The 27,437-nt window shown below is 46.4% G+C and overlaps 2 protein-coding genes across 2 annotated transcripts in view; one reads left to right on the top strand and one right to left on the bottom strand.

The window, feature by feature from the left end:
• Positions 1–3,085: 3,085 nt before the first annotated feature.
• Positions 3,086–27,437, bottom strand: part of TMEM52 (transmembrane protein 52) — a 28,322-nt gene continuing 3,970 nt past the window's right edge. Inside the window, exons 3-7 of the mRNA XM_033156935.1 lie at positions 15,308–15,630; positions 11,156–11,199; positions 10,695–10,739; positions 5,432–5,601; positions 3,086–4,083 (exon numbers count right to left, since the gene is read on the bottom strand). Coding sequence (XP_033012826.1) covers positions 3,611–4,083; positions 5,432–5,601; positions 10,695–10,739; positions 11,156–11,199; positions 15,308–15,630 — 1,055 coding nt within the window. The 3' untranslated portion in view covers positions 3,086–3,610. The remainder of the gene's footprint in view (positions 4,084–5,431; positions 5,602–10,694; positions 10,740–11,155; positions 11,200–15,307; positions 15,631–27,437) is intronic.
• On the top strand, positions 7,148–7,481 carry LOC117050647 (small nuclear ribonucleoprotein F-like). The gene is given in 2 exon segments (XM_033156376.1): positions 7,148–7,446; positions 7,448–7,481. Coding segments are annotated over 2 exon segments (258 nt in total). The 5' UTR covers positions 7,148–7,222.

A 27,437-nucleotide genomic window follows, 5' to 3' on the forward strand; every position in this document is an offset into this window, starting at 1 on the left:
TCTAGGCCTATTGAACATGATCAAACCTTGTTGACCTGGTTTTTTTTTGTTTTTGTTTAGCAGGGGGTGCCTCTCTTTAGGGAACCTCCCACAAAAAATGTTGATTTGTACTTCTGCAAATCTCAAGAATTCCTCAAGCATACCAGGACCTCCTTCTCTAGGGCATGAGTGGCGGCACTGTGGCACCATAAGGAATGACGAACACCCTGAACATCAGTAACGGAGAGATGCCTTTAAAAGGTTCTTTTTTTACACACTGGATTCTCCTTTGCAGGTTGATATAGGCACACGCGCAACAGCCAAGTCACTTTTGGTCACACCTGCTGAGGGAAATGCAAATCCATTTCGGTCTGGGGAGCTGAAAAGAGAAACAGCCTCCCTCGGGTAGATGGTTGCAATTTCAGCACTTCCCGAGCGCTGGAAAATACCAGGAGGTGTTATGTTTACGAAAGCCTACCCAATGTGCTGACGGTAGTGGAAATCCCCCTTCTCTCCTCGGAAGGAGGAAAAGTATCAGGTACCAGCGGCGGCCCTGGTTTGAAACCAGAGCTCTCCAGGGACAATGAAAGATTCGAATAGGAGGAAAGGCTCAAGAAGATCTCGGAAAGGTTACTGATATTCTTAGAACAGCATTTCGATTTGATGGCTAAAACACCCATGGGCTGCCAGAAAGAGCTTGGGAGAAATGCGGGGCGGGGGGGGGGACTACATAGGATAGTGTTGGGCATAGGATCCTCCAACCAATGGAGCCGGTCCATTAGGGCACTGCCCCATCAATGTCACTGTCCTTTCAGCCAGCCTGCTGGTGGTCTCCTTCCCTCCCGCCCTACCAGTCTCCACGGGCACCATCTAGCACCTGCTAGAACCTGGACGTACAAGGGTGTGCACATGCCCGTTTATTTCATTGGGGAGGTACTTATGGTGTCGTGCTAGAACAGGCATAGCAAGCCAATGAAGAGTCTGCGTAAAAAAGTGAACCTAAGAACCGCCTTGCTGGAAGGGCCCATAGCTCCATCTAAACTACCATGCAGTTATGTTTTTTAGGACAGCATTACATGTTTAATGTAAAATAAACCTTGTCCAGCATTTTGTTTCAAATGGCGAGCAACCAGACTCCTCTGGAAATGACAACTACAGCCTTCCATGGACACCGAGCATGCTCAGTCCTCCTCATTGGGTTATTTGGGAGAAGACCCGCTTAAATGCATGTGTGTTTGTGTTTTAATTGGACTCTTGCAAAGCTTTGAGCTTCCTTGGGGATGCAGATACTTGTCCGCTTCTTGCGCTCATGGGTGCTGCTGCTTCAGCTAAATATGCAATGGTACTCACAACTGGAGGGACACAGGCAGCGCTGTGGTCTAAACCACAGAGCCTAGGGCTTGCCGATCAGAAGGTCGGCGGTTCGAATCCCAGCAATGGGTTGTGCTCCCATTGCTTGGTTCCTGCTTCTGCCAACCTAGCAGTTCAAAAGTACGAAGTGCAAGTAGATAAATAGGTACCACTCGTTTCCGTGCACTGCTCTGGTTTGCCAGAAGTGGCTTAGTCATGCTGGCCACATGACCCGGAAGCTGTACGCCGGCTCCCTCGGCCAGTAAAGCGAGATGAGCGCTGCAACTCCAGAGTCGTTCGCGACTGGATCTAATGGTCAGGGGTCCCTTTACCTTACTAACAACTGGAACTAATGGAAACAGACTGAATGACTGAGTTTGGGAAACCCCCCTCTATGAATGAATTACACAAAATGTCAGTCAGCCCAGGAGACAAACTGAGGGGATAGATGCTCCCTAATGAAGTCCCTGGAGCTCTCTTTCACTCCATGAAGCTAGCACAATATTAAGAACCTTTTTGGGTCCACGGCTCCCTTGACCAGCTGCATCCTTTCTGTGGCACCCCTGTAGGGCTCAGGAGCCCAGTTACGTCACCCCTTGCCTGCCGAGCTGGCAGCCTCTCACCCTTTTTCGAAAACCCTCCCTTGTGGAGTGTTCCCTCGGCCTCCTCCCCTCTACCTGCGAGTCCTCAAAGCCGCCACCGCTCCTGGTCTCTGAGCCGCCTCGGCTCCTGGCAACCAGCACCCCCTGTCCAGGAATCATTCACCCGGGGAGCTTGTAGCCAGGGCTGCTGCAACAAACAGCTGTGTAAGCATTTGGGAGGCTGAGGGCATCAGAGGGAAGGAGGGAAGGAAAGAGCGACAGAGGCCAGTGTTGCCCGCAGCACCCCTGACCATCATTCAAGGCACCCTAGGGTGCCATGGCAAACAGGTTGAAAACCACTGACATAATAAGACAAGCCAGCTGGATCAGGTCAATGGCCCATTTAGCCCAGCATCCTGTGGGAAGCAGGGCATGAGGGGATCAGCACTCTGTCCAATTGCAATTCCCAGCAACTGTTATTCAGAGGCATACAGCCTCTGATAGTGGAGAAAAAGCATAGCCAACATGGCTACCTGCCATCGTTGACCTTCTCAATGAATTTGTCTAATCCTCTTTTAAAGCCACTCGGATTGGTAGGCATCACTGCCTCCTGTGGGAGCAAGTTCCAGAGTTTAATACGCCCCGCATAATTTTATGAACTGCTATCGTGTAGCCTCTTTAACTCGCCTTTTCTCTAAAGACCTCTCCCAAAAGGTGAAGTCAATGGAGGGATTTACTATGGACTAGACTAGCACCAAAAACAACTGAACAAAAACTAAACACCGGGGACTATCCCTCCTTCAAAGGGCTTAGTGAAACGTGTTTCCACTTGTTACATGAAGAGATGTCACAGATCCTCTCAAACAGGTCTTCTCTTGTTTTCTAAGCATTCCTTAGAGGGCGATTTGTCAGCCTGTATTTCTTAAGAAACACCCCCCCCCCTTGATTAAAACACACACACCCCAACAACTCACTATTTCCAAATGCACAGGAAGCATTAGCATTATGGTATATGTATATATTTACATTTCAAACCAGACATTTCTTTTTCTGAGGGAATTGAATCTTTGGAACAAAACAGGACAAACCTCTTCGGATTCGGGTAGGGATAGTTGCTTGGAAAGGGGTTTTGGCCTTTCAGATTAGCCCAGTATTATCAAAACTTCCCACCCACCCCCCTTCCCCTGTCCGGCACCCCCCTCTATCTACAGATAAAACATGGAGCATTAAAACAACCATCGGAGTCAAAGGTCGTCTGCCGTTACATAGCAACGAACCCAGTACTTCAGCAATTTGCTGGATAGTTCAATCTTCTCAGAAGAAGGCAGCAAGAACCCATATTCGGTTTTGCCTTGTTTCTTCACCTCACCACGAGGGGAACAGGCCTCTGATGAAGCCCAACCAGCGGCCATTTCCCCTTGCCTGGTCACATGGTGTCCTCTCAAGAGCAGCTCTTCTCCCCCTCCACCCCCTTCCCCACTGCCATGTTAAGTCCAGAGCATCGTTTTTCACCCTCGCATGCAGAGAGCGGTATTTTTAACCTGCCGTTCCCTTCGGTACCCTTGAAACGTCAATGGAAAGTTGTAACAACCGGCAGCAGACATTCCTTCCGTGTAACAGGTCTCTTCTGACTCTCTCCAGGCTAACGAAGTACATACAAGGTCAGGTTTCTCATGCCCAACAGTTCTTCCCACTGGGGGCTACGGTTGTGGCTGCTCTTCTGTGGAAGCTTCTGGAACCCCAGGGCCTTCTTGTACCGTCTCAGGATTGTTGTTTGACAATGTCTCAGGGTTGTCGTTTGACAATGTCTCAGGGTTGTCGTTTGACGACATCTCAGGGTTGTCGTTTGACGACGTCTCAGGGTTGTCGTTTGACGACGTCTCAGGGTTGTCGTTTGACGACGTCTCAGGGTTGTCGTTTGACGACGCTTCCGGCGCCGTCTGTGGCTGACTTCGTTCCTCAGGGTCTGTTGGTTCCAAGGTGCAGCTGTCCAGTTTCTGGACAACAACTGGAGTCTCAGTGCAGGGCTTGGCCATCTTGATGGCCTCATCGTAAGATGGCGGCATTTCAATGGCATAGAGGCTGTATGCCGGAGGGCTTGCCATACTCCTATCCACCTCTCTGAAGGGGAGGGGAAGTGGGAGGTTCTGAGGATACTGCAGAGAGCTGTAAGCTGCAAGGAGAAAACACAGGAAAGTGTTCATTTTAGGAGGTCAGCCCAACAAATGTTCGACAGAAGGGATGGTGGGAAGGCATGTCCCTGGACCATTCGCAGGGTTTATTTCAGGTGTTTTAGGACACCTTTTAGGGCAAAGGTGGTGCACGAAGAACTGTAGAGTTGTAAGGGAGCCCCCCTCCAGGGTCATCTAGTTCCACCCCATGCAATACAGGAGTAACAGCTAAAGAATCCCTGACAGATGGCCATTCAACCTCTGCTTCAAAACCTCAAAGGAAAGAGAGTCCGTTCCACTGTCAAACAGCTCCTACTGTTTAGTCACAATCTCCTTTCTTGTAATTTAAATTCACTGGTTCGGGTCTAACACTCTGGCACAGCAGAAAACAAGCTGGCTTCCATGAGGCAACCCTTCAGATACTTGATGGCTATCCTATCGCTTCTCAGTCTTCTCTTCTCCAGGCTAAACAGACCCAACTCCCTCAACCATTCCTCTTAAGGCTTGATTTCCAGACCATCTATAATTTTGGTTGCCCTCCTCTGCTCACATTCCAACTTGTCGATATCCTTCTTAAACTGTGGTGCCCAGAACCCAGAACTGGACACAGTGCTCCAGGTATGGTTTGACCAAAGCAGAATAGAGCAGTACTATTATTTGCCTAAATAACCTAAACATACTTCGCAACAGGGGTGAAGATTCTTTTTCAGCCCAGCAGGTCAGAGCTTTGATCTCCCCACTACACAGGTCAACTTTGACTGATGAGCGAGGCCACTTATTTGTCAAACTGCCCAAAGCCCTGATCATGTCAGGTGACTGAAGTTGACCCATGGGGCGAGAGGTCCGCTTCACCAGCATTTGCCACAGGGAACACACTGGCAAAGTGGCAGCCAAGGAGATTCGAACTCTCAGCTCATCGGTGGGTGGGGCAGTAAGTCAATCTTGCTCTCTTGAAGGGGTCTGCTTTGCCTGCGGATTCTCTGCAAGGAACGCTGTGGCAAACCATCACCAAGCAGGACTGAACCCTGCCCACCTCTGCTGACATCACTCGATGATGTCAGAAGATTGACGGGTGGGTTTGGCGACCCTCCTGCTGTGCAAAGTCGCATTCCAACCAGGCAAAAGCACTCAGCAGAGTAGGGCCTGCAAGGATTGCAGCCCAGGGATAGTGCCAAAGGATAGGGCTTGGTGGGCTGCTTTTGGACCTTTTCTTCCCTCACCAGTGTACATATTGAATGAATGAATGAAAACAACCCATCTCCACACTGTTTTCCAGCTGCAAGATAAGATAGATTTCTCCCCCACTTCCCCCCCCACGGCTCCCAAAATTTGGGATTGCCAAATACTCACAGGTGACGGTACTGTGGGCGGTGCTGTCGTGGTCCATGGGGATGATGGTGAGGTCGTGGGCATGAGGCGGAAAAGTCTGAATCGGGGGCCTCTTCTTACGGCAGCAAAACCGGACACAGCTGGCGCCTATGCCACACAGCAGCAGCAGAAACACTGTGAGCAGGATGAGCCTGAAGGAAAAGAGGCAGAGCCCCACATCAACCAACAGCAAGGAGGAAGTCTGCTGCAGTCAAAGCACAGGGAACTGAGCAGGGGCAAGGAACCCTGAATTGAGGCTCCCAGGTCTCTCTATTTGGCCCTTGGAACTGTCTGCAAGCCACACCCCCTCAGTGGCCTGCTTTGCATTCTCCTTGAGTGTTTCTGTCTGTCTGGGATGTGTCCTTGAACTCTGAACATGTCTCTTGCTTGTCTGGATGGAGGAGAGAGACTGGGTATATAAGTCTGTGTGGTGTAGAAACTAGTCTAATGCACAAAAGTAAATTTACATGCATTGCTCCAACCAACTTCTGCCTCTGGCCCCACCCACCACTTCCATGCAAACCCCCCCCCCCCATCTAAGGCTGCCCAGAAGGGAATGAACCCTCAGCACAATTTGGCAAGTGGGTCAATCATTCTGATACTGGCATATGGCGGTGTGGCCGACTGCTGGATACCAAAGGCTGCTTAGGGAAATAGGGTATGCTTAGTGCACCAAACACTTTTAATGAGTATTAACAACTACGAGACAGTGTGGTGCAACAGTTAGAGCAGTATTTCTCAAACTTGGGCTCCCTGGCTGTTGTTGGTACAACTCCCATCATCCTTAGCTAGCAGGACATCTGGTCAGGGATTATGTTTTGTGAGTGCTGGAAACCGCCCAGAGTGGCTGGGGAAACCCAGCCAGATGGGTGGGGTATGTATAAATAAATAAGCTGGGGGCCCAAGTCTGAGAAACACTGTGTTGGTGAAATCGGTGGACATTATAGGCGATAGCAGTACAATGTTAGGTTAAAATAGTAAATAAGAAGTTAAGATTGTGATTTTTTTATGTTTTGTATTATGGTTATGAATAAATTGATAGAGATAAGATGTTAGATTAGGATTAGGAATAATTGTAAAATAAGAGTTACAGTAGTTACAAAGTTACTACAGTAAAATTGAACTGACCGCAGAAGAGAGGACGTGAGGAAGCCCCCCAAGTAAGACTAGAAATAAGATTATAATAATTAAATTGGTGTGTTCCTGTTGTAGGTGGGTTGTCAGGTATGTATTTGTTTCTTTTGTTTCCTTTTTTGTATTTTGTAGTTTGTATGTATTTTTTGTAGTATGTATGTATTTTCTTTGTTTGTTATGTGTTGAAATACCAATAAATCTTTTATTAAAAAAAGAAACAATGTGTTGGAGTGTCAGACTAGGAGCTGAGAGACCAGAGTTCAAATCCCTCCACCCAGCCATGAAGCCAACTGGGTGGCCTTGGGACACTCACTGTCTCTCAGCCTACCCTACCTCACAGGGTTGTTGTGCCGATAAAATGGAGAGGGGAGAGAGCAATGTATGCTACCTCGAGCTCCTTGGAGGGAAAAGGTGGTATAGAAATACAAGAAAGTTATGACAAACACGCTCCTTCTAACAAAAAAAGTATTTTCTATTATGTTTTTATGGATGCCTTTTGCTGATTTTATTCTTCTACGTTTTACACCGCCTCAATATTTATTTTTAAAAATGAAACTGTTAGAGCTTTGGCGGGCACACGTGCTGCCTGCGAGTAATTTTTGTTGTTGCCGCAACCGCCCTTAGGTCGGTCTGGTTGCTATGAGTCTGCCTCTCAATCCAAAGCCCTTCCTAAACGGGCAGACTGGGAAGCCAGTGATGGTGAAGCTGAAGTGGGGGGTGGAATACAGAGGCTACCTCGTCTCCGTCGACGGCTACATGAACATGCAGCTTGCAAATACAGAAGAACATATTGATGGTGCATTATCTGGACACCTTGATGAAGTTCTGATAAGGTGCAAGAATGTCCTTTATATAAAGGGTTGTGGAAGAAGAAGAAGATGGAGAAATAAGAGAATAACTATTTTGGGGGGGAATGTTGCTGTTTTTTTAACTTGTCCGGTTTTGTTGGTTTGCTTTTTAAAGGTTTTGTCAAGTAACATTTTTTTATGGTCAAAAAATAAACATTGTCATTGAAGAAGAAGAAAAAATGAAACTGTTTATTTGCTTTCATGTTTATAATCGGCAAACATAAAAATGTTTCAGTCCAACATTTCCAGATGCAAATCTACATTAGAGGAGGGCCGGTGGTTGGAAAAGTAACCAGCCAATGCCATCGAGACCCCGTATTACTCCCAGGAAGTAGTGAAACGAGAGCTGAATGCCCATCGGATGAGCAGAGAGAAGGCTGACTCTTTCCACATTCAGCGAGGTTTCAAAAGGCACTCAAAATATGCGGTTCAATTTCCCCCCCCCCACCTGCTTCTCTCAGAAGAAAAACATCTACGTTCTCACAGCATCATTAAGCAATAAATCCGTAAGCTGACCATTCATAACTATGTCACTGGATGACGAAAACTAAACAATTTTCCATGGAGGATCAGATCACAAGATTGTTTTGCAAAAGTTCACAGAGAGCAGACCTGCCTTGTTATTACATCATGTCTCCTGCCTCCCTGGTTTTAAAATTGCAATGCTGTGGCTCCTCTTTTAGAATCACAGGATGGACATTAATGTAATAGGAGCCTGCTGGGTACTTCAATGGGAGACCCGCAAGCAGGACTTGAGCACCAGAGCTCTCTCCTCTCCTGAGGTTTCCAGCAACCGATATTCCTATTCAGAAGCACCGTTGGGAATGGGTGTGATCTTCAGGTGAAGGGCAGTGCACAAATTTTAATCATCATCATCATCATCATTATCATATACAGGCAGCTACCATCTTAGCAGTGTCCAATTGATGCGCAATTGCAGATGCGCAGGTCCTTTTGCACCTGGAAGAGAGCAGAACGGGGCCGGGGGGCGCTTATGCGAGTTCTGCTGGTGCACATGGGGGGTGGGAATGGAAAACACACACACACAATGGGTCACTGTGTACATATGCAGGGCTATTTGGGGGGGGGGGGAGGTGCCGGAACTCATCATCCTCTCTTCCTCCCTGGTGTGGTGGGACCAGCAATGGTGCCCACTTCAGAGGTGCCAAAACTGCACTCCGGTGCGTTCCAGCCGAAAAAAAGCCCTGTGCAAAGTGCTTGCTTCCTCCCCCCTCCCAACTTGGTTTTAAAATCCCTCTTAACAAATATAATAAATCACCCTAAGTCGAAAGGTCTCGTCTGAGGAAAACTTAGCTGAATACCACTCCTGGGTGTGTGTTATAGGACTGGCCATCCCTACTCTATGGAATAGTATGGTCCAGAGAACGTTTTTAGCTATTTGTGGACCCATTTGCCTTTTTTAGAGATTCCTGGGTTGGGGGGGGGGGAATGAAACAGGAGGTAGGCGGAGAGAAAATACCTGTTTCTCATCACTGGGCTGGTTTTGCCACTGAGTGGATGGTGCAAGGAGAGTTTCAGTTGATTACAGGCCAAGCAAGGAGCGATGCTGGTTTGACAGTGTCAGCATGAGCCCAGAGGGCTCCTTCTTGCGCCAAGTTCTCAATGGCTAAAGGGCTCCACGTGTCGGCTTGTGAAAGTGAGGGAATTTTATAACAAAAATGTTCCATGAGAGCAACTGGGGGAAGGAAGTATTACTTCATTCCCAACTATGCCAGGATTCTTGTCAAGTGGGATCAGGATTGCAGCCTGCCCTGTTTTGTTTTGTTTTGTGTTACTTTTCTGAGGCATCTAGTAACACATCCTGACCATCACGGGCTCGTCACCACCTGTCCCTAAACATTACTTATTAGTCAGATTTCCACAGACCTCGAGGGACAGGAAAGTTGAGAGGTCACCACATGACCTACTAACCTTCCAACAGCCCCAAGTTTTGTGCCTGCTTGTTGTGATTACAGATAATCTCCCAGGGAAACACCCCTGGCACCATCAAGGTTGGTTTTCTTGGCACCAGGCGAATTTTTATTTATTTATTTACTGAAGCTTTGAGTGATTTTGTTAGGATTGGCTAACAGTTTTAGGCCCAAGGGCCACACTGAAGCTTGACAGTTCCTCCAAGGGCCACATGCCAGGTGGGGTGACTGTACTGACCAATGGGCACATGCAGACAAAAACATTCTGACACAGAAGACATTTTTTTTCCTCCCCATGGCAGCGCTGCTGTGGGGAAATAAAGCAGCATTTTCCATCCTCATCCCAGCGCTGGGCTAGGAGGATAAAAAACCTCTCCTGCTAGCCCAGTGCTAGCATGTGTCGGAAAAACAGCCCCATTGCAAGAAGGTCTCTTGAGTGCCTTCCTGTCTTCTAAGACTTGCTTGTGGCAACAACAAACCAGAGGGAGAAAAGGCCTCTTTTTCCAAGGCATCAAAGCGCTTCAAAAGTCAGCCTTGCAAAGCACTCTGCAAGGGATGAACTGGGCAAAGAAGTCACCTGATGTCAGGTGACTGACATTTGGGAGCCCTGCCTACCTGTCCAACTTGGCCTGCAAACGGTGGGGGAGATAGCAATCTGGCCTGCTGCCCAGATCCAGTTCCTTACCTCTGGGGCTTGATTAACCAAAGGGCTGGCTCCAAAGTGCAGCCAAGGGAAGGGATGTGAATTTGGATCCCAGGCCCACTGCACACCCGGCAAGCTTAAAGAAGATGTAACTGTTGTCCGTGACTCCAGCATCTCCAAACCCTCCTTTAGCATCCCTAAGTAGCCGCTCCAAATTAGTCACGCAATGGCTTTATCACAACCTGCTCGTTTCATAACACACTCAGACTGTGCAACAGGAAAGGTGGTCATTTGTTTATCTACCGGTTGCATTTCTGCTTTGCTAACTTCCTCTTCAAACAGGGCAGTGAATGGAGCTATTGTCAGGATCTGAACAAGGCATGGCCACAAAGTAAACAGAAACGAAATACACATGCTGCCTCTCTTTCCCCAGTATAAAAGGAGAGAGGAAAGAGGAGACGGAGATGGGCTGCTGAATGTGGCTCTCCAAGCCTTTCAATCTGGCCCCCTGCGCTCCCTTGGCCATGCCCCTCATTGACCCTGCTCAACACCTTCCTTGAGTGTTTTTGCCTGTGCAGAATGAGCAGAGTGGGGGCCGAGAGGGAGAGAGAAGGATGCTGTTGCTGCAACGTCTGCCAGCGACTTCCTGAAACAAATGAAGCCAAAGCCGAAAACTGATCTGAACTCACCAGACATACCACAAGCTTGTCCAACTGGTTCCCTGCTGAGTACACCTGGAAAATGAAGACAAAGAAATGGGGCATCACTCATCAAGCCTTGGATTTTTGATGCAGCTCACACACATGATCTCTAACTTTTGCGCAATGGAGGACGGGGAACCCCTGGCTTGCCAGATGTTGTTGGCTGCCATTCCCAACCAGCGTGGGATGATTCCAGCAGCAACCTAACTAAAGCTGGAGGTTCACAGGTCTCCCAAAAAACCACCAAACAAAAGCAGGCCAAGCAATTATACTTTCTACATTGCAGCTGGGGAACTGAAGATTTTTTTAAAAAAAAACCGTTTGAGTGTGTGGCCAAGGTTAGATGCAAACTAGAAAATTTCTCCCAGGCCTTTCCTTATTTAAATAAAGCTTTCAGATGGAGACACATTCCCGTCAAAGAAAAGCGCCTCATGCAGGTTCTTACTTACCCTTGCTGGCTACTGCAGTGGATCTCAGCAAAGGCAGGCAGGACCTGGAAGTAAGGAAAAGAGAAACAAGGGATATAGAACAGAAACCTAGAACTAAATGCTGCAGGGACAGAATTCTATGGCTCTGAAACTGAGCCAGGGAACCCTTTTTCAGCTTGAGGGCCACATTCCATCTGGGACATTCTTCCAAGGCAACAATTGTTAACGTGGCCTCTGCACAGTACCCAAGTTTCTACACATGTTCCCACACCCCTCTCTGTCATCTATCAGGGCAAGCAAGAGGCATAGCCCAGCCAGGCAAAAACATTTGGGATGCAAAGCAAGCCTTGGTGAGTGGTGTGGCCTGGGGAGACTTCTAAGGGCCCAATGGGAGTGGGATGGAGGGATACAATGAGCCCCCTGGGCCTGAGTTTCCACCCTGTTTGCTCTATATTTTACAGGGGTCAGCAAACGTTTTCAGCAAGGGGCCGGTCCACTGTCCCTCAGAGCTTGTGGGGGGCCGGACTATATTTTTTGGGAGGGAAATGAACGAATTCCTATGCCCCACAAATAACCCAGAGATGCATTTGAAATAAAAGCATACATTCTACTCATGTAAAAACACGCTGATTCCCGGACTGTCTGCAGGCCGGATTTAGAAGGTGATTGGGCTGGATCCGGCCCCCAGGCCTTAGGTTGCATACCCATGCTCTAACAACACATGACTCTCACAAGACTTGCCTTACTCTTACTGGATCAAACAAAAGATCCCTCTAATCCACCACTCTCTCATCCAAAAGAGCTAGGAAGATGCCCATGGGATGCTCATGAATGAGAATGACCAGTATTTTGCAATCCCAGATTTATCAGAATGCATTATCCTGAGGTTTGCAGCTGATGAATAAGGAGGTGTTTATAAAACTTTCGCATCTCAGGTAAGTCCAGCAGCTTTGCTCATATGCAGAGCTAAACCATGGTTGGTTCAAAAAATCATACACCGTCTCACAGATGAGCAAACAAACTAGGGCTGGCCAAAGATGATTTGCTGACTGGCAAAGAACAAGGCAGTACTCCTCCTTATTCCACATACAATGATAAACATGCTACGAGTTGACACTTGCTTACTAGTGACAGGGAGAGTGCCCTCCATTGTGCCTGGGGGCAGCAAACTAGTCACTTTCAGCTTAAATATGGTTTAGAGCAGGGCTCCCCAAATTTGGATGTCTAGCTGTTTTTGAACTACAACTCCCATCATGCCTAGCTAGCAGGACCAGCGGTGTGGGATGATGGGAGCTGTAGTCCAAAAAACAAACAAACACTGGAGATCCATTTAGGAAACCATGTTTTAGAGTGACATGCAAGCAGTAGTGGATGGCATGGTGGGGCTGTGCCCCTCTCCTGACCTCCCTCTGTCTGAGCTGTTGTTGGTATACCAGGAACGAAGGTCAGTGCAGTGAAAACTGGCCTCTGCCACCTCCCCATCTCTGCTCTGGGGCATGCACATGGTGCTGCCTGCAAGCAAGGGCACTGCATTTAGATTTCAATTTCCAAGGAGTAGCTGTGTTGTGGGCTTGTTGCAGCCAAAACAAAGCCCTGGAGTGCCTGAAAATTTGTTATGGCATAAGCTTTAGTGGAGTAGTGTCTTATTAGATGCACACATTGGTATGCTAAATTGCTCTCTCTCTCTGTCTGTGTGTGCGTCTGTCGAGCCAGGGTAGGATCGTGGTTGGACTAAGGACTGAGAGACTAGCGTTCAAATCCCCACGCAGCCTTGAAGCTCAACAGGTGAGATGCCTCTTAACCTAACCAACCTCACAGGGTTGCTGCATGGATAAAACGGAGGGGGAGGAAAACATGCATGCCACTTTTGAGCTCCTTGGAGGAAAGGTGGGCTATGAAGGAAATTAGTACATACACACAAAAAGTGCTACATAAACACTGAACCTTGTTATTGATTGACTTTTCAAAGTCACCCAACGTAGCTACCCAACCAAGAAGTAAGCTTATGATCCATTTTATTGCACATGTCCTGACAAGCCATTCTTCAGCTGTCCAAACCTTGCCCCCAGCATATTGGAAACTCAAGTTACTTTGAACAGATATGCTGCTGCTTGTGAACATTTTTTTTTTTGGCAGTATCAGCATTTTTTAAAAAAAGAATCTTGTGTTTGTTGTTATTGTTGTTTTCAGTGAATTTTACTAAGGTGCCTTCAATGATATTTAACTAGTTACAGGTAGGTAGCCGTGTTGGTATGCCGTAGTCAAAACAAACAAACAAACAAAAAGAATTCCTTCCAGTAGCACCTTAGAGACCAACTAAGTTTGTTCTTGGTATGAGCTTCCGTGTGCAAAGCTCATACCAAGACAAACTTAGTTGGTCTCTAAGGTGCTACTGGAAGATATTTAACTAATTTAATTTCTTGCATCTATATCCCTGCTTCCTTCTGCCATGGAATCTAAAAGCAGAGTACACGGTGGTTTGCAGGCAGTCACCCATCTGGCCACTTACCAGACCCTGACCTGCTTAGCTTCCCCAATGGCTACTAACCCCGATGGTTCTGCTCCACTTCCATTGTCAGAGACAGCATATGCTCTGAATGCCAGTTGCTGGGAATCACAAGTGGGACATTGCTGTCCCACTTGCAGATAACCCATTTGGGGCTCCTGCTTAGCCAGTAGGAGATCAGTAGGCTACATTAGGTGGGCCATTGACCTGATCCAGCACTGCTCTTTTTTGCATTCATTTGCTAGAAAGGGCAACATATATAAATTATTTTAAAGCAAAACAAATACATTCCCAAATCTAAAACTTCCAAGTATCTTGCACAGGGAGGGTTATTTTGGGAGGGGGGCAGGAAACAGGTATTACGTTGTATCAACAGTCAGTTGCTGCTGGGACCACCTACAGGGTGCATATCCAGCTAACAAGCCCAGAGTTTAAAATTACCCAACTGCACCCCTGTCCAAGAATCCTTTTCAGCAATGGTATACAGACTGAAAATATGAAGCTGTTTACATGGAAGCCTGCTCGTTAAACCAGGATTTTAAAGGAAAAATCATGCCTTAACTATTAAAGACAAATGCTCAGTATGCATTATAGCATGTAAAGCATAAGACTGATAAAATTAGAGGGATTCTGGCAAAAGAGGGGGGGGGAAGAAATAGGTAGATGATGCAAAAATCAAACCAATTCAGTAACTGCATAGAACACAAATGATGGTCCCTTTTGATTTGTGCATATATGGAAGAGGGGTGGCCACTTCATAGTCTGGGGTGGCCCTCTAGCTGTTACTGAACCAAAACTCCCCTCAGCCCCAGTCAGCATTGCCAATGGACAAGACAGATGGGAGTTGTAGTCCCAACATCTGGGAGGACCACAGATTCCCCCACCCTTGATTTAGATCAAGAGAACTTGAAGACCTCTCAACATGATTGCGGGAACACTGGGCTCTGTCAGAACGGAGATTCTGATCTGATCAAGTGTACTATACCTCTTTTTCACTTTGGCCTCATCAGGACAAGCGAGCCTGCCTCCACCTGCCTCCTTAACAACCAGTCCAGGGGATGGCTCTGCCTCTGACTGCTGGTCTCCCTGCCTTGGAAGCCCTAATAGTCACCAGTTACCACTGGTCTTAAGATCTAAGAAGGCAAGACACAGCAAACCCCAGTAGACAAGGAGAGCTAAACCTCAGGGGTTGTATTCGACTAAACTCGGAGAGTAGGACCCACTGAAATCCATGGACCCAGCTTTGTCACGTCCATTAATTCCATCGGGGCTTCTCGTTGTAGCTCGGCTTAGGGCTCTAATTTAGATTCGGATCATTTAGGGATACTGTGAACAGCCTACCAGAAACGTGCTTAAAATCACAGAAAACGGCAGAGGAGGAGGACGGGAGGGAGGGGTGTGCATGCGAGAGAGAAGAAAGGTCTGCAAAGAGAGGCCCCCACAAAGGGCGACATTCAAACAGAAGAGCTTTTTTTTTTTTTTCAGAGCCGCCGACGGAGCCACTCCGATCGGCTGCGGGGCGAACCACCGAGGCTGCTTCGCAAGCGGCGCAAAGCTACGCTAGCAAGAAAAACAGAAAAAAGAAGATCCCAGCCACCGATCAGCCCCGAAACGGAAAAGCAACCCCCCACCCCCGTCCAATAAACATAGCCCACTGCGGCACCCACCTCCAGCAGAGCGAAAAGGAAGATTTTGCAGGAGACGCAGCTCGCTCGCTGTGCCGCAGCCATGGAAAGCGAAGGGGAATCGCTTCGCCCGTTCCCCGCTTTGCGCCCGAGGACACCGAAGCTCTTTTGTCTTCCACGCACGCGGAAAAGCGCCCCGCACCCCTTTCGGAAAACACCCAAAGAGTCGCTACTGCGCTTCGCGCGCACTACTCGACTGCAGCCGCTTTGCAAAGCGATATCTCTATCCTCGGGCCCCGCCCCTTCCCCAACTGGCCCCGCCCACTGCTGGCTTTCCCGCGCTTGCTTTGTTCCCCGCTGGGTTGCTGCAACGGATTAGGGTTTTGCAAACGGGAGGGGGATTTCTTTGCACCCATGGGTTGCTCTCCCTCCACGAGGTTCTGGGGGAGCGGAAGGCCCAAAGCGATGATTCAACGGGATGTGTGTGTGTGTGAGAAAAGTCACCGGCTGAATGGAAACGAAGCCTAATTCCGCCCACCCGGCGCTACCCCCCCCACCCCACCCGCAGAGCAATTTTAAGATTGCAGCATTAGGACAAAGGAATTTCAGAAGGGAGCTCCAGCCTTAAATGGCTGGATTTACAAATCATTCAGAAGTTCAAGTCATCAGCATTTTTGCGGTTGGGGGATATATGCACATATACCCTAATATATCCACTCCCCCGCCAAAAATGATTTCCCACTAATAACTTTGGTATGTTATTTTAAGTAGTGGGCTTCTCATGCATGCTTTACCCCAGTCCATCCATTTTTGTACACGCTGCTTGGCTGAAAAACTACATGGCAAAATTCAGAAGTGTGCGGCTTTTGAAGGATGGCTGTGGTTCGCTTCATCTGTTGTTTCAGAAAGTGTGGATTAGGAAGGCCTGCCTTTCAATGCAAACGGAATCAAATTTCTCCTTAATCCTTTGCTGTACCCATCATTAGTACTACTCAGAGTAGACCCACTGAGTAGACAGTCACGACTAAGGTCTACTCCGAGGTCGCATATACGTACCACACGTTCAAATTGCTATTATACCACTTCAACAACCATGGGCTTCCCCCAAATAATCCTGGAGCTATACGTTCCCCATCACAGAACTACTATGCTCAGCACCTTTGACAAACTACACTCAGCAGAATTCATGGCTGGGGTGCGAAAGCAGTGACTGTTAAATGGTACGGCCCTCTCCTTGAATCTCGTCTCTTGCCACAAACTCACTAGAGGGCTGAACTACCGGTACTCAGCCGACTTCTTAAGACTCCGAGGAACACTGCAGCCTTCTGCCTCACTGGTTGATAAGACCCAAGGATCACCTCACCTTATGCATGCTTTCGCTTGCCAGCTGCTGTGGCTTGCATATACAAATAAAGCCTTGCCTACTTCATCCTGTAAAATATGTGCCAGTACATATATATATATAGCCTGCTGGTAATCAGTTATGGATCTCTTAAGTGGGAATTGCTCTGGGTTCGATAGGGGAAGAGCCGTAGCTCAGTGGCAGAGGGTCCCAGGTTCAATCCCCCAACAGCTCCAGGAAAGAAAGACTGGGAGAGTTCGCTGCCCAAAATCCTTGAGAGCCGCTGCCGGTCAGTGTAGACCAGTGTTTTTCAACCTTTTTTGGGCAAAGGCACACTTGTTTCATGAAAAAAATCACGAGGCACACCACCATTAGAAAATGTTAAAAAATTTAACTCTGTGCCTATATTGACTATATATAAAGTAATTTCCCACGGCACACCAGGCAACATCTCGCGGCACACTAGTGTGCCGCGGAACAGTGATTGAAAAACACTGGTGTAGACGATACTGGGTTAAGAAGGACCAATGGTCTGGGGAAGAGTATCGGTAGTAAAAATGAGCATCCTCCCAAAAATGATTTTTCTATTCCAGTCATTACCAATTTTAGGAGGTATGAACTGTTTCAAAGAATGGAAAAAAGAAATAGCCAGGTTCATATGGGGAGGGAGAAAGCCAAGAATTAAACACCAGCTACTGTTAAACAAGAAAGAGGAGGGTTTGCGTTGCCAGACCCGGAATTATACCATGCGGCCATAGGATTAGTGTGGATAAGAGACTGGATCACGCTAAAAGAAACGGAGGTGTTAGACCTAGAAGGCCACGATAATAGGTACAGGTGGCACACGTACTTAATTTATGACAAAATAAAAGGACATAAGGGATTCCTAAGCCACGTAATAAGGAAATCGCTATGTAAAATTTGGATTAAATACAAAGGGATACTTGAACCAAATATACCTTTGTGGACTTCTCCCACTGAAGCCATGGCAGTTAAGAGAAAAAATATGAAAGGAGACTAGCCCACGTATAGATCAGTTTTAGATATAGACAAAGACAAACTAACATTGAAGAAATATGAAGAAATTAAGGGTTCACTAACAGATTGGCTACAATATTTTCAACTACGCCAAAGATTATTCATAGATCAAAAACAAGGAATTGTGAAAGAAACATCCAGGTTTGAAAGAGAATTAATATTGATAAAAAAGGAAAAGCATTTCACGAATATATGATTACTTGTTGGAATGGGAAACAAAAGAAGAACAGGTAAAAGCAGTCATGATAAAATGGGCACAGGACTTTGGTTATAATATACTAATGGAACAGTGGGAGAGGTTATGGACAACAGATATTAAGTTTACAGCGTGTTATAACCTTAGGGAAAATACCATGAAAATGATCTATAGGTGGCACCTCACTCCCCAAAAGAAGAAGAAGAGGAGTTTGGATTTGATACCCCGCTTTATCACTACCCGAAGGAGTCTCAAAGTGGTTAACATTCTCCTTTCCCTTCCTCCCCCACAACAAACACTCTGTGAGGTGAGTGGGGCTGAGAGACTTCAAAGAAGTGTGACTAGCCCAAGGTCACCCAGCAGCTGCATGTGGAGGAGTGGAGACACGAACCCGGTTCACCAGATTACAAGTCTACCCCTCTTAACCACTACACCACACTGGCTCTCAAAAGCTCGCTAAGATGTATAAAGGAAGGAATCCAACATGCTGGAGATGTAAAAAAGGTGAGGGAACATACTATCATCATCTGTGGTGGACCTGTTCGTTGATCAGAGATTATTGGAATGATATTTATGAGGAATTAAAAAAAATATCAAAATATCCTTAAAAAAACACCCAGAAATCTTTTTACTTGGGATACTCCCTCTTGAAATTAAAAAGGAAATAAGAACAATATTTCAGTACGGGTTAACAGCAGCTAGAACTCTTATAGCAAGGAATTGGAAAAAACGAGATATTGCCAACAATTTTAGATTTCTAAACAGATACTTATGTTAGAATACCTACAATTGGCAAAAATGACTGGATCAGTGCAAGGATTATCGAAACAGAAAACATCAAGAGAATGGATTATATTTAAGGATTATTTAAAACTTTATTGTACAAACAATTCCATGTTAGCAGAAATTGAGTGATATTTTTGAAAGAAAATAATAAAATAATTGTTTAGGGACAAGAAAGAAAGGATATATTAAAAGATAAACCTGTGGAAAAAATAATGATATGATAAAAGGTATAATGAGAAAGACTGGAAGTTTTAGTTGTGTATAATTGTTTTGGTTTGTTTCGTTTTTCTTTTTCGTGTTGAAGTGTATGTATGTTTTTGTTTGGTAAATGTGTAATTTCAATCAATAAAGAACATTTAAAAATAATAATAAAAGAAGAAGGACCAATGGTCTGATTCAGTGTTACGCAGCTTCCTGCGCTTCCTATGGAGGGCACCTGGGATTTCAGAGGTGAGAAAGGAAGCAGATGAATAATATATTGTCCAGCAGAACCTCAAATGAAATACTGTACCTTCCCATAGATAACATTTGCTGGTTGAATTGTTAATAATCCAGAAATGAAAAAGGTGTGTGTGTGTGTGTGTGTGTGTGTGTGTGTGTGTGTGTGTAATCAACACAAATCAGTGGAGAATCATAGAATCAGAATTGTAGAGTTGGAAGGATCGCACTAGGATCACCCCTGCAATGCAGGAATATTTTGCCCAACATGGGACTTGAACCCACAACCCTGAGATTAAGAGTCTTATGCTCTACCAACTTGGGCACCATCTTCCGTTTGCTCTCAACCACCTGCCACCCTCCTTACAACCAGTTCACAGGGTGGCCTTGCCTGTCACCTTCCTCTTCCGTAATCTTAGTATTACCCTTGTTCAACTCGGCCGGGAAGGGGACAGGGACAAAACTAGAATTAGCTGCCTTTTATCTGACCCTGCCATCTGGGCTCCCTGCCTTCTGCCCTCCCAGTCACAAAGCAAACCAGCAACCTCTGCAAATCAAAGCGTTTGTTATTACTATTTTACGGTGGCTCCATTCCTTCCTGGAGGGGTGAATCCAGAATCATAGAATTGTAGCGTTGGAAGGGACCCCCAGGATCATCTAGTCCAACCCCCTGCAATGCAGGAATATGCAGCTATCCCATACGGGGCTCGAACCTGCAACCTTGACGTTCTCAGCACCATGCTCTGACCAATTGAGCTAAGTGTTTTATTATAAAGGTGGTGCTGAGCGTTCAACACCTTGGCCGTTCGCCTGTGGGGTCCTTCATGGTCTTGTTCTCCCCCACCCCACCCCACCCCCAATTTTATTTAACATATACATGGAATTGCTGGGAGAGGTTGCCTGGAATTTCAGGGTTCAGTGTCCTCCTTTCCACCTAAATCCAAGGAAGCTGCCTTGGTTCTAAACCAGTGTCTGCCATCCTAATGGACTGGGTGAGGGTGAACAAATTGAAACCTAAACCAGACAAGGCAGGGATGCTCTTGGGTCAGTCGGAAGGCAGAACTGGGAATGTGGATTCAGCCTGTTCTGGATGGGGTAACAAGACTTCCCCTGAAGAAACAGGTTCGCAGTTCATATGGGCTTCTGGACTCAGGTCTCTGTGGTGGCTGGGAGTGCATTCTCACAGTTATCGCTAGTACACCAGCAGCACCCTTCCATTGAGACGATTTGGCCATAGTGACACATTCTTTAGTTACATCCCATTTGGATGACAGCAACACACTTTGAAAAGTGCTCAGAAACTTCTGCTGGCTCAAAGATTCGAAAGCAGATTGTTGACTGGGGCTGGTTCTAAGGAGCACACAACTCTCTTGCTAGAACAGCTCCACTGGCTGCCAGTCTGTTTTCAGAAGCTATAAAGCCCTGTGAAGCTAAGGTCCAAGCTCTCTGAAAGACCATATTCCATCATGCAAACCTGCCCGGGTTTGGAGATCTTCAGGGAGACCCTTCTCTTGGACCTGCCACCCCCTACAGACAGGCTTGGTGGGGACACAGGAGAGGGCCTTCTTGGTGGTTGCTCCCAGACTTTGGCAAACCCCACCACCACCTCAGAGAAGCTAGACTGGCTCCGTTGTTGTCCTTCTGCCAGCAGGTAAAGACTTTCTTGTTTTAACAGGCTTTTGGGAATTGGCTAGTTTTAATGAAAGGGCTTGTGCAGTGCTTTTTTATTGTAATTTGTACAGTTTTAATAGATTTTAATGTAGATATTGATATAATTAAAACTATACATGTTTAATTTTTTTAAAATTATTGTTCCCCGCCCCCTGAATGTTTTTAGCTGTTCTTGTTTTAATCTGCAAGCCACCTTGAGTCCGTGTCAGGGGAAAATGCAGGGTACACTAATACTAATACTAATACTAATACTAATACTAATACTAATACTAATACTAATACTAATAAGCCTACCTTACAGGGTTGTTTTGAATGCTTCAGAAAAATTCCAACTACTGTTACTGTACATCCTAATATGGAAAAGACAAAAGAAAATCCCAACTCATGCTTAGTTTCACATTAGAGAAGCATGACTGATACTGACCTTAGAGCTGACCTGCTCATCGTTTTCCCCATGAGGTCATTTCTTCTGGTTGCCTAAAGGAGTATTTTTGGAGGATACGCCCAGCCCTTCTCTCACAGTGCAATCCAATTACAGAGTTGGCAAGGCAGGGCGAAGGAGATCCCAGCTGACAGCGGAAAGAGCAGCTGACACACATTGTGCTCCAGTTACATGTCACTATCCTGAGTCACCACCACCCAAAAGCAAGGGAAATGTACAGAGAAGGCAGAACAATCCTTTGCAGAAAGGCTATGGGGGCACATTAGCATCTTGAAATGCAGCAACATCACCCCCACCTGTTGTGTTTTAAGCCACATTTATTGCATTTGTATTCCACCTTTTTCCTAGGTGGGTTACATGGGCTCTCTCCACCTCCTGAATTAATCCCCAGAACACATATGTCTTCTTCCACCATCTCACACATTTCAGTCCTTTCTTTCTGTCACCTGCTGTTATGACAGACGGGACGAAGTTGGTTCCGTTAATTTCAGTGGGTCTGCTCTCAATAGAGCTTTGTTGGGTACAACCCCTGAATTCTGGTTCTCCTTATAGAATGTGGCTTGCATGGCATTGTCCAGCTAAATCCAAGCAGACCATTGGTACTGGGCAGAGAGACCAACACCTGGTGAGGGCAGTGACAGGCAAAGTAACCCCCTGGGCTGGTTGACAGCATACTGGGGATGTTGAGGCAGTGCCCAATTTATTTTTCTTCATGAATTTGTTTATTAAAAATATATACTTATATCTATTTTTATGGCACAGAGGTATACATCTATCTACGTTTGCAGCAATAAAAACATAAAACTATACAATAAAAGCCATAAAAAGGTAAAAACAGACACCAACTGACCACTGAGGAACGATGCTCTTAATTGCCTGCATAGGGATAGAAAAGCATTTAAAAGTTGGCGCAGAAGGCGCCTGCTGAATCTAGTGGCAAGGTGTTCCACAGGACCAGGGCAATGACACGAAAGACTTGGTTCCTTTTTGTCATCGTCAAATGAACCTCAGGGATCTACCACTGACACTCTTGCAGATGATCTCCAGTGATCGAGTGGGATGATATGAGGCATTAGGAACTTGGCAATTGTTCAGAGAGATCCATAAATGGATCCCCAGCCCTGCCCAGCAAGGAGCGCCCTCTCCCCTCTGACCCAACCCTATTTCAGGTTGCAAGGAGAAGTGAAGATGGTGTAGCAGTAGCATCCTTGCTCCTTCTTACTCTCACCTCCTGCAGTCAGACTCCTGCCGTCACTTCCTCCCCCCCACCCACCCACCGCTGCTGCCATGATGCCAATCACTGGGCAACAGAGCTGTCCACCACAGCAGACGCTTCTGCAGTCCACCCACAAGAGACATGTCTGTGTTCTAGTCCCTATATACTTTCCATTCAGGGAGAAGCCTAGAACTCCAAAGAAGCAGGCTAGAAAGGGAACGTGTCCAGCTGCAGTTGGAGGACAATGACACCTGGAATTAATGTTTTGTACATCAAATTGAACATGCTTATATTCTCACTGCAGAGTCCTAAAAGTGTCACACACACTCTCTCTCTTACACACACCTTTTTTTCCTTTCCACGGCCCTCCCTTTAAACTCGCCTCAGCCATAGGCATGACTCCCTTGCTCCAATTCATATGCCTCCCCAATGCCCCCTCCTGTTCTGCAGCACTGCAAATTCCCCCTTTAACCCCAGCAAACTCCACCTGTCCCCACCCATTCCTCCAGCTTTCTTCCCCCAACTGCGGGAGGCCTAAAACACACACAACCCCACCCTCCCATCCCTATTCCCTTTCACTCCTCCAAATGCCCCCTTGTCAGTTGTCCTTGCCCCCTTCCACAATTCCTTCTCTTTCCCTCCTGACCACCACCAGAGAGGACTAAAGCAGTCCTGATAACCCAGGCATAGGCAAACCCGGCCCTCCAGATGTTTTGGGAATACAACTCCCATCATCCCTAACTAGCAGGGATGATGGGAGTTGTAGTCCCAAAACATCTGGCAGGCTGAGTTTAACTATGCCTGTGTTAACCTGTCCTCTCCCACTTCTCTCGCCACCACAACCCCACTGCATTGTTTTCTTAGAGCAGCCTCACCCCACCCCTGCCTTTGGAACTTTGGAAAACAGCCAATAAAAACAGAGTGGTGACATGCTTGCATTCTTATTACATGCAAGATACATTAAAAGCTAGTTTACTGTGAGTGAAATTCTCACGGGGTGTGTGGGTGTGTGGGTGTGTTTGTGCGTGTGTTATATATTACATTTCTCTCACTTCTTCCTCCAAAGAGCTCAAGGTGGTGTACATTGTTATTCCCTCCCCATTTTATCTTCACCACAACCCTGTAAGTCTGTCTGTCTGTCTGTCTAATTATATATAAATATCTGTCTGTCTAATTATATAGAAATATCCTCTTTTTCCCAACTGGGCCTCAAAAATCCCTTGGAGGTGTTCAGCACATACTGTAAACAGGAAAGCCTATCTACAAATTACGATTTTGAGCAAACAAAGTCCTAGGGTATAAATGGTGCTTAGCCACCTATGCACCTGTTTGGGGGGGGGGGTGTCAGGAAAAAGGAGTTCAATAAAATTGCTATAAATTGTTGTGATGATTAAGAGGTTTAATTTGAAGTCAAGCTGGATTTGAATTTGTTGGTGTCTCTGGTAATTTCTCTCTCTTATTTCATGAATGTTAGCAAATTAGATTTAAAAAGCCAAAATAATATTAGAATTGGAGCTATCAGAGATGGACAAGGGAATTTTGTTTTAGTGCTCAGGAACTTGGCAAAGCCTTTTCTTTAAAAAAAATTAAGGATTCTTATATTATGGACGTCCCAAATAAGTTTATTGATACTATAGCTTAATACAAATTTCCCATGGCCTCTGGCTGGAACAATAAACTTATGAACTGAACTGAATATACAATGACTGCATTTTTGTTTTGTTTTCACCTTCCATATAATAATATAGTTTTCATTCTGAAAATCAAATCGCACCAAACATTACAAAAGAGAAAGAACTAGATGTATACTACAGCCCCACTGGTGAGATGCATGGCATCACATTTTATTTTAAAACGCACTGTGCACTTTTCTTTGTGCAATGAACTCAAAGGGGCTTACAAAACAGAACCACAAAATACCATATTTTTTTCGTGTATAACACGCCCCCATGTATAAGACGCCCCGTATTTTGGGGGACTCCAAATTGAGAAAATGGGGGGAGATTGTATCTGTGTATAAGATGACCCACAATTTTGAACATAATTTTTAATACAGTGCTACCTGAGGTTAAGAACTTAATTCGTTCTGGAGGTCCATTCTTAACCTGAAACTGTTCTTAACCTGAGGTACCACTTTAGCTAATGGGGCTTCCTGCCACTGCCGCACAATTTCTGTTCTCATCCTGAAGCAAAGTTCTTAACCTGAGGTTACTATTTCTTGGTTAGCGGAGTCTGTAACCTGAAGCATCTATAACTCGAGGTAACACTGTAAAAAAAAACAACCCTAGTCTTATACACAAAAATGCTGCAATAATGGTTCAAATGACTTAACATCACTTATATATTTTAAAACTAGGATCACGGTCAAACAACTGGCTACTGTATATATAAAAACCAGGGAGACAGCATTCAACACCCCCCCCCCCCAAAAAAAACTCTCTGAAAGAAAACTTTAAGGTTGTATCCAGTGCTGTGAGCATGATCCCTTTTGTGCCACTGGAGGATTTCTTCACGATTCAAATCTAGGAGTAATCTAACCATCAACCCAAGTGGGGAGAAAGAGATTAACCAACACCCATTGCGGTCCCGAAAAGGATCACTCCCCCTGACACACACACACACACACACACACACTCCAGCTGGTGTTATTTGCAATTTTATTTCTAGACATAATGCACATGTTAAAAATGCAAAGATGCACTGAATGCCAGATCAGATCAGAGTTTTCTCTCGGTTGAGGGGTCTGCTTAGACCTCTCCTGTTGCCTTTGAATGAGGGTTCTCCTTACGCAATCAAAGCAGGCAACCTTTTTTAAAAATAATAATAATAAATAATTGCTTGAGCCCTGAAGGGACAAAGTACTGGGACCATTAAGGGAGAATTTAATTCTGTGATTTCAAGGCCCGAGCGAGGTAGCTGGAGCTAATTAGGTGGTTCCACCTGTCTTTCAAAGTAGCTTTACAAGCATGTGTGTGTGTGTGTGGTTTTTTCTTTTTCTTTTCTTTTTAAGAGCTTGTGTGTTTGCTTTCTGGGTTAAAAGGTCGTTTGCGCACAACCTGACATTCTTTGCTAAGTGCGGGGGACAGGACACAATTGAGAGGAAGTCATACATCATTGGCTCAGATTCTCTGAACACATTATTGCCTCTTGATTGGCATGAGTGTGGCGGGAGAGATATTGTCAAGGCTGGACATCCAGGTGCATCACAAATCTTGTGGCGGATGTACACAAATAGAACTAGGTGACTGTGCTAATAACATACTGTAATAATAATAAGAAATTCTGCACCAAGGTTGCCTAAATTTCACCGACACACGCAAAAGTTGAACTCTGCAGCTGGTACACATTTGTAAATTTTATTTTGCTTCTTAAATCTTGCATATTTTATTTTCCTCCTGCTGCTAGTCATGGGAGGTAACTCTTCACAGCAATGTAAAGATTCCTACACTTGAGAGAGTGAGTGGGTAGCTATTCTTAGTATAAATAGGTGAGGCTGCATTTGCCTCCTGTTCAATTTTCAGGTTCTCTCAGGAAGGACTACGCCCTTCCTATTCTTTTCAAAGCCACCCAACCAAAGCAAAGCAAGTTACTCAGGTCAGTTCCACCTGCCTTGGCTGATCAGTTCCAGGTCAGTGATCTGGGATTCAGCCGTGCCCAAGCCTCAGAGGAGAAGAAAGGGGAGCAGGGTTCTCTCTGCCAGTGACTCTGAAGAGCCAATGGATTTGCATATACCTGCCATGGGGCTGGAGGCCCCCCAAATAGCTGCTTCGGTTTCTGACCGGCTCTCAGGCCTCCCTACCCCAACCTGCCTCCCATGGCCACAGAAGCAGAAGGAATTCAAGTCAGGCAGGAATTTCAGGGCCACCACAGCCATGTGGCCAGAGCCGTCTTTCCCATAGGGCTTAGTAGTGCATTGCGCCAGGGGCGCCCCAGCAAGTGGGATAGCTGTGTGGCTTTGCCGGCGGCCTCCCCTTTCCCTGCACGCCCAGCAACAGTGGTCCGCCAACCATAAGGCTGGCAGGTGCGCAGCTTCCCTCTCAAGCCTCCTCGGGAGGAGAGTGATCCCTGCAGAGGCTTAGGATGGAAGCTGCGCCCCGCCAAGCATATGGCTGGGGGGCGCACACCTTCCCTCCCAAGCCTCCCAAGCCTCTGCAGGGATCGCTCTCCTCCCGAGGAGGCTTGGGAGGGAAGCTGCACTCTCCTCTCGCGGAGGCTTGGGAGGGGCACAACTTCACTCCCAAGCCTCTGCGGGGATTGCTCTCTTGCAGTGGCTCGGGGGAGAGTTGTGCCTCCCCCATGGCTGGCAGTGTGCAGCTATGGCCACCCCAACACTATCCGTGGTAATTTGGGGGCGCTGGGCGGATATTTGCACCTTGGCGCCGCATCTGCTAAAGACGGCCCTGCATGTGGCCATACTTATAGAAGACACTCCTCTATCCGAAGCGGTTCTATATCTGAAGGGCTGTCTGAATCACACTTGGCTTAAAGATGAAGAACCATGAGAATTGAGAGCAGGAGTTAAGCACCTGGACCAAAGGCAAACAGGTCACAGCCTCTCTGACTATGGTGAAACATGCTAGATTTCTACTTAAAATATAGCAGTTCTTTCTAAACTGGCATCTCTGACTGCAAATTAGCATATGCAGGTGTTATGCAAATTGGCACCCACTTTTGTCCTTTTTTCGTGATTAGATAATTTAGGGTCATCTAGTCCTACCCCCTCCAATGCAGGAATCTTTTGCCGAACTGGGGCTCAAACCCACAAACCTGAGATTCAGAATCTCATGCTCCAATAACTGAGCTATCACAGGATTTATGAGTGGCCACCCTAACTGTCCACTTAGAAGCAAGTGAGGCCACTTGGGAAGAGGAGGCACCTGCCCAGATTAGGGCCTGGCTGAGAGCCAGGTGGTTGGCATAGGGAGCCTTCAGCTATACAAACTCCCAGTCTGAACTGAAATTCCTGTCTCCTTGGCCTGGGGAAACAGAGATGAGGTCCTTAGGCTCCTGCAGAACATCTCCATCTCCCTCCCATGGGTACTT

Source organism: Lacerta agilis, chromosome 8, assembly GCF_009819535.1.
Source record: "Lacerta agilis isolate rLacAgi1 chromosome 8, rLacAgi1.pri, whole genome shotgun sequence".
NCBI classification, from domain to species: Eukaryota; Metazoa; Chordata; class Lepidosauria; order Squamata; family Lacertidae; genus Lacerta; species Lacerta agilis.